General features: G+C 29.5%; 1 protein-coding gene across 1 annotated transcript; it reads right to left on the reverse strand.

The window, feature by feature from the left end:
- Nucleotides 1-1503: 1503 nt before the first annotated feature.
- Nucleotides 1504-2381, reverse strand: LOC114076402 (nuclear transcription factor Y subunit C-2-like). Its single transcript, XM_027915381.1, has 2 exons — nucleotides 2304-2381; nucleotides 1504-2217 (listed from the first exon to the last, which is right to left on the reverse strand). The coding sequence occupies exons 1-2, from the start codon at nucleotides 2379-2381 to the stop codon at nucleotides 1504-1506; spliced, it is 792 nt and encodes a 263-aa protein (XP_027771182.1).
- Between the last annotated feature and the right edge of the window lie 5513 nt (nucleotides 2382-7894).

Below are 7894 nucleotides of genomic sequence, written 5' to 3' on the forward strand. Positions count from 1 at the left end.
GGTACCGCCGTCCTGGTTTCTCTTTCTTGTCATTCACACAAACGACAGAAAAGGAGAAAAAATAGTTATAACTAACCAAATCTAACTATTCCAGTTCTTCGAACTTGCTCTAGATTTACTTTCCTATAAGACATGCTCTTAACCAATGGGGTTAGAAACGAATATAATTCCACTTCACCGACAAGCCACGTGTTCAACATGCATTATCATGAACAATTATTACTGGTGTACATCGCAGCACCGATAAAGACATCAGATATCAATTATTTCTCAAGGTAATAGATAACGGTAATGGATGGCATATCCCAGGCATGCATGCATATATAATCATGCATAGGTAAGAAAATTGAAACATATGCTTTGGCTCCATCTTAGCATCAACACCAATAAGGCATTAACAGTTACCGTTACCACTCTGAGAAAACTTGTAAAATCCGATTAAGAGAATCAATCATGAACTCCTTTATAGTATAGAGAAATGAAACAATCATGTGGAAAGCATATCAATCTTTTGCTCCAAATTCAGATACCACAAAATCAAGATATTCCAAATCATTTTCTACACTGATGCAATATATAGAAGAGGTGATTGATGAAAGTTTAGACTGTACCTGTAACTCCAATCTCCATGTTGCAACATCAATGAGAGAGTGCAGAAAAAAATTGTTTTTTAAAAGTAATGAGAGAATGCACAAAATTATACAAGTACTTTAGTCAAATTTACTTAAGATTTCCCTAAATGCAAGAAGGATAACATATAAAAATGCTAAAATGTTTGTAGCTATTATCTGATAGAGTGTAAGTAAAATAAAGAACAAAAAAGTTGTAGTTTCAATTCCCATGGGTGAAAACTTTTTTCCATGGAGACAAACCACTCATGGGGAAACGTTCCTTTGGTTTCTTCTCAGAAAGTATTTTTTAAAAAAAAATTAAAAGGTGCCAGCTTCAACACAAACAATCATGTGGAAAACATATCAATCTATTGCTCTAAATTCAGATACAAAAAAATAAAGATATGTCAAATCATTTTCTCCACTGATGCAATATATAGAAGAGGTGATTGATGAAAGTTTAGACTGTACCTGTAACTCCTATCTCCATGTTGCAACATCAATGAGAGAGTGCAGAAAAAAATTATTTTTACAAGTAAAGAGAGAAAACACAAAATTTTACAAGTACTTTACTCAAATTTAGTTAAGATTTCCTTAAATGCAAGAAGGCAAACATATACAATGCAAAAAGGTTTGTAGCTACTATTTGATAGAGTGAAAGTAAAGCAAAGACCAAAAACATTGCAGTTACAGACCCATGGGTGGAATCTTTTTTCAATGGAGACAAATCACTCATGGGGAAACGTTCCCTTTGTCGCTTCTGAGAAAGAATTTTTTTTTAAAAAAAAAAAAAGAAGTTACCACCTTCAACAAAAATGGAAAAAATCAATTCCACTTGACAAATTGATTCATTTTCTTCTAACCCTCTTAGTGAATTAAGGAAATGACAAAGTTACCTTTGAGGATCACCGCTACCCTGTCCACTGCTCCCTCCAGTAGCATATGGATTACCGCCAGCAGCATACCAACGGAACTGTCGCGGGTACAACGGAGGCGGGACGTGCATTGAGGGTGCAACCCAAGGCATAGCACGCTTTCCCATGATCCCCCTGGGTGGAGTAGGCATTGATGGAGTAGGTGGCCCCATTGATGGAGTAGGTGACCCCATTGATGGGGCAGGAGGTCCTATTGATGGAGCAAGAGGTGCCATTGGTGGAGCAGGAGGTCCCATTGGTGAGTAACAGTACGGGATACGATTTGGTATGTTACCCAGCATGCCAGGCACGTAAGTAGGAGCTTCTTCCTCTGTCTCATCCATAGAAATGGCATCCACAAGGAAATCAAAGAGTTCAGTCTCCTTAAGCACTGTAAAGAAGTCGATCTTTTTCAGAGTCCGGCGCTGGCATTCCTGGGCCTTAAGCCAAGAACGATGGGTGAGCTCCTGAATAAAGAGCTCACATGCCTTAGCAAGCAGAATAGTCGATTCAGCAGAAATCATACGGACTTCCTTGTCCGATTTCATTATCTTCTTGATTCGGGAAATGGGAAGACTGTGTTCCCTGAAATCTCTTATCTTTATGATCTCTTGAAGCTGAGCTGCCCAAAACAACCGCAACTGCTGCTGGAGGAGATAATCGTTCGCGTTCACAATCGGCTGAGCAGTCGCCTCCGCCACACCGCCACCGCCTCTGCATTCACCGCCGCCGCTGCAGCCTCTGCATTCACCGCCGTCGCTGCAACCTCTGCATTCACCGCCGCCGCCGCAGCCTCTGCATTCACTGCCGCCGCCACCTCTGCATTCGCTGCCACCGGGTCAGAGTGACTTGCCATGGTTGTTGTTTTTCTGAGTGATAATTTCAATGCTCTAAGACTGAGAGGAACAGAATATGACTGAATACAGTAGTGTAGCTCTCTTATATATACCCGGGAGAGGAAAATAACTAAGAAACAATGACAATTTTAATCCCTAAGTTATAAGTTTATTGCAAATTTGGTCCCTGTAATAACCAGCTAAACATATTTAACCTTTAATTAACTAAAATGAGTAATTTTGTTCCAATCACTAAAGTCCAAACAGTAACGGACATTTTAATCCTACGAAGGGCAAATTAGGTATTACATGTCACAACATTGTAGTATAGTCTTACATTATTTATAAAAACATAGATAATAGTAGAAATATACATATCAAAAATATTATTTACTTGCCGCCACAAGACTTTTTATATTTTTTAGTTGTTTATGTTATATTTAGTACACTAGTAGAATTTTTTTTCTAAAAATATATGTACGTGCATATCTAAACAAAATTAAAAAAAATATATAAAATAATAAAATTAGGAGCGGAAAATTAAATAGGATGGGGTAGATTTTTTTAAGTAAGATAATATCAATTTTTATTGGGGGAGGGGGAAGGGGGAGGATGAAATATGAATTTTTTATAAATATTCTATAAATGATTTTTTTAAAAAAAAATGATGGCATTGACGCGGGGGAGGGGGTATAAGGAGGAGGTGGTGGAGTGAGATAAGAAAAATAATTTATTTTTTTATATGGATAATAATCTTTAATTTTAATTAATATTAATTTTCTATTATTTAAATTTTATCTAGATAAAATATTTTATCTATGTAGAAAATGTCATGTGTCAAAGTTTTTTATATAAAAGAGAGAGTGCACTACACACACCACTAATGCACTGATGTGTGTTTCTCAAACTAAAAATTGACAATATAGGTATGAAATTCACACTTTCAATAGTTTAGTTCTGAAACTCGAAAAAAGTGAATATTTTAGGTGTGTTTTTAACACTTATCTCTAACTTTCTTAAGATGTTAGACTTTTTTATATATGTGCTTGAATATTTTGATATTGCGTGTTCATATTTATTTATTTTCACCTTATCTTCTGTATTTTTGTCGTTTTAAAAGAAAAATCATTTGTGTGTTCACACACATTAATGATTTGTAATTTATTTCAATTTGCTATGTTTTAAAATAGAGTTTTCTAGATAATTGAGAAACAATTTTGAAATAGAGTTCTACATGACAGATGGAGATGAATTTGAATTGTAACGTTTTCAGATTTTGGACTTTATTTATGGGTTAAATTTTTCAACGTTTTATGTGTTCGTTCACATATGTAAAAAATCATTTATGTGTTCACGCACAGTAATGATTTGTAATTTATTTCAATTTGCTATGTTTTAAAATAGAGTTTTGTAGATAATTGAGAAACAGTTTTGAAATGAAGTTCTACATGATAGATGGAGATGAATTTGAATTATAACGTTTTTAGATTTTGGACTTTATTTATGGGTTAAATTTTTCAATATTTTATGTGTTCGTTCACATATGTTTTTCTTTTTCTATCTTCCTTTGTTTCATTCTCCTCATTTTCAAAAGAAAAATTTACTGTGTTCACACAGATTTCTACATACCTTTTATATCATATTTTTTTAATTCTCGATGAAAAAATATATTATTCTCTTTTTGACAATTCAAGATTATTACAAATTTTATTTTCTAAAATTCTCTTGATACTTTATCAAATATTTTTAGCATTATCATTATTTAGGCTTAACTATATGATTGATCCATTCTTTATCATTAGTTATGAATTTTTTTATGTTCTTTCCTGGCCATATATAGTATATTCTTTTGGCCGAAAATAATATATAAAATTCACCAATTGATAAGGAAAAATTACTTGAGTGGATCCTTTTTAAAAAATAATTACTGATTTTAAATATACTCTTTAAATATTATCATTTATAGCAATATATAACAATAAGATATATTTTATTAAATTTGTCTCACTTTTGCCTCTTTCTCCTCTTCTATTGTTTTTTCTTCTTCTTTTTTTTTCGTGTCTTGTTGCACTTTCTCCCTCTCTTTCTCTTGTTATTTTCTACTTCTCTCGCTCTATTTTCTTTCGTAGTGTAGTCAATAATTCGTAGATTATATAAATTTTTATCAATAATTAATTAAATAGACAAGTAATATAATCGTAACAAATAAAGAGACATAATAAATTGCAAAATAAGTTGAACTTGAATTAAAAATGTATTCTTCACATATTAAAATTGAATTAGATGAGAATTAATATGAATGCAAAATGTAGCAAACAAAAAAATATTCTATGATCTGTAAACTGAATAACTGAATAAATTTGTATAACAATAAATTTCACTAGTAATTAAACGTAAAAAATCAACTAATAAATTATAAAATCAATCAAAATTGTATTTAAAAGTGTATTACACCAATATCAAACAAATAAATGAATTCAATTTACTTTAACCATATGAATTACACAATATTAAAGTTGAATTAGAAGAGAGAATTAAGAATGAATGGAAAACGTAACTTATGAAAAACAAGACAACGATATATATACTGAATTAAACTTATATTATTAATGAATAAAACATGTATCATATGTTTTTTATAAATTATTTTTGGTTTGTATCACTAAGACATGAGTGTTGTTTGCAATATGTATTAAAAATGTATTGTACATGTATTATAAGTATGATTCCTAAATTACTTTAGTTCATATCATTAAAAAGGGAGTGAAGTTTGCAATATGCATTATCAATATAGAATGTATTATTCATGATTTTAATATAATTGTGAAATATATCTTATACAACTTTAATACAAACGCGATATAGTTCGGTTGAAATCAATTCTAAACTAAACAAAACTCTCTTAAAATTGAGATATAAACTCCAAAAGATATTTCAATTATTTGTAGGAACAACCTATCCAAACTAAAGAGCAGACAAGTAATCTAATCGTAACAAATGAAGAAACATAAGAAACTGTCAAATGAATTAAACTTGGATTAAAAATGCATTACACACATATTAAAGTTGAACTAAAAGTGAATTAAACACGTATGCAAAATGTAGCAAACGAAAGAGCATGAATAAAACTTGTATCAATAATGAATAAAACAAATAATTTAATCATAAAAAATCAAATAATAAACTGTAAATAAATTAACTTATATTAAAAATATATTATACAAATATTAAAGTTGAATTAGCATAGAAAATTAAATATGGCTAAAAAATGTAACTAATGAAACACCAGACAAGACAATAATTTATAGACTGAATTAAATTTGTAATCTAATAGCAACACATAATAAACTACAAAATAAATTAAATTTGCATTAAATTGTATCACACAATATTAAAGTTGAATTAAAAGAGAAAATTATATAAAAAAAAGTGTCACTAATTAAAGACAAGACAATAATTTATTGACTGAATTAAATTTGTATTATTCATAAATAAAGCATGTATCTTATAAATTATTTTGGTTTGTATCACTAAGAACATGAGTGATGTTTGAAATATGTATTAAAAATGTAGTGTGCATGCAGTAATCATTTGATTAGTATCACTAAGAAGAGAGTAGAGTTTGCAATATGTATTAGAAATGTATTTTCATGATTAAACATTATATTATACGTATCTTGTAAATTATTTGATTCATATCACTAGGAAAATGAGTGATGGTTACAATATGTATTATAAATGGATTGCTCATGAATAAAACTTATTTTATTTGTGTCTTATAAAATATTTTAATTTATCACTAAGAAAATTAGTGACGGTTGTGATATGTATTAAAATGGAATGTGGATGTCTTATACATGTATTATTATATTAGTGTGTTACCTAATTTATTCTTGTTGGTATCACTAAGAAAAGAGTGAAGCTAGCGTGCAATATATACTATAAATTTACTATTCATAAACAAAACATGTATTATATATATCTTATATATTATTTTGATTTGTATCACTAAGAAAAAGAGCGACCTTTGTATTACAAATGTATTGTTCCTATATTAATAATGTATTAAGAGTCTGTTGCTTAAAATCTTTTGGTTGATATCATTAAAAAGAGTGAAGTTTTTAATATGTAATGTAAATGTATTGTTCATGATTTTAATATAATTTTAATGTAATTATGAAACATATCTAATACAATTTTAATACAATTGCGATATAGTTTCATAAACTTCACTTTTTCGAGTTCAATCTAATATTTCTCCTAAAATCAGTTATAAACTTAATCAAACCCTCTTGAAGTAAAGATATAAATTTCAAACAACATTTTGAATGATTTGTAGGAACAACCTATCCAAACTAATCACAAATTCGTAAAATTCAAATAATGAATTTAAAATTGAAGTTTTATAATGACCGTCAATGGCAAACTCTTCTTGTTGTAATTTTAGAGATTTCAAATTTATGCTTTAAACATGATTTGTACAAATTTTCTTCTTTCCATTTTTTTTGGTCGTATTTTTTAGGTAAAAATAATAAAATTTGAAAAATTAATTTGTTATTTAAATGAAAATTTTGAAAGAAGAATTATTTTTTAAAAAAGAAAAGAAAAGAAAAGAAGAGTAGGAAGATAATAATGACAGAGAAATAAAGATGAAGAAGAAGAATTAAAAAAAAAAGGAAGAGAAAAAATGGTCGAGAAAGATGCAAGCGACAATACCTTAATTTAAAAAACTGTTATATCTAGTAAGAAAAATTATATTGTCGTAAATGATAAATATTTTTTCAATATAACATATTTATGTGATTTACCCATCTGATAATGTCCCCTTCAGAATATGTTATCGGTTCATATTCTAATGAGTGATATCTTATTGGTATACACAATTCTCCAAACTTGAAAAGATTCATATGAAGAGATATAACTATACTTTTATTGGACTTCTTCACATAATAAACATTGAATGTTATCAATATGTCTCCAACTGGCTATTCTATTCGAAGTCAATGATATTTCATTCATAACTTAGTTAAGAAATAAATATTTATCTAAGTGTCTCTTGTTATTACACATGAGTCTCTTCAGAGTGACTCTTGATAAGTTCCTTCTAAGCATTGAGTTAATAGTTCGATAGAAAATTGACTATAGCACAACACTTTGATATTCAAACATTTAGCATATTAGAAATATTTTTTAGTTTTAAAGATTTTCTTATCAATCCCAAGAGATTGATTTGGTGTCACGACCCAAAACCGGGGCCGCGACTGGCACCCACAATTTCCCTCCTATGTGAGCGAACCAACCAATCTAACCCTTATCATTTTAACATATATCAACAGAAAATAATGCGGAAGACTTAAACTCATTAAATAACACAAATCAACATCTATTAATTCCCCAAAATCTGGAAGTCATCATCACAAGAACATCTATCTCAAATTACTAAACTAAGAATGTCTAAGAACAAAAATAACTAAAAAGCTAGTCCATGCCGGAAGTTCAAGGCATCAAGACTTGAAGAAGAAGACCCAGTCCA

Source organism: Solanum pennellii, chromosome 3, assembly GCF_001406875.1.
Source record: "Solanum pennellii chromosome 3, SPENNV200".
Taxonomy (NCBI): domain Eukaryota; kingdom Viridiplantae; phylum Streptophyta; class Magnoliopsida; order Solanales; family Solanaceae; genus Solanum; species Solanum pennellii.

What these genes read in the sequence shown, in the direction of transcription:
- LOC114076402 (XM_027915381.1), bottom strand. Translation starts at nt 2,381, where the DNA reads ATGGCAAGTCACTCTGACCCGGTGGCAGCGAATGCAGAGGTGGCGGCG. An exon ending in CAGAGGCTGCGGCGGCGGCG is followed by an intron (nt 2,218 to 2,303) that starts GTGAATGCAGAG and finishes GGTGTGGCGGAG; the next exon opens with GCGACTGCTCAGCCGATTGT.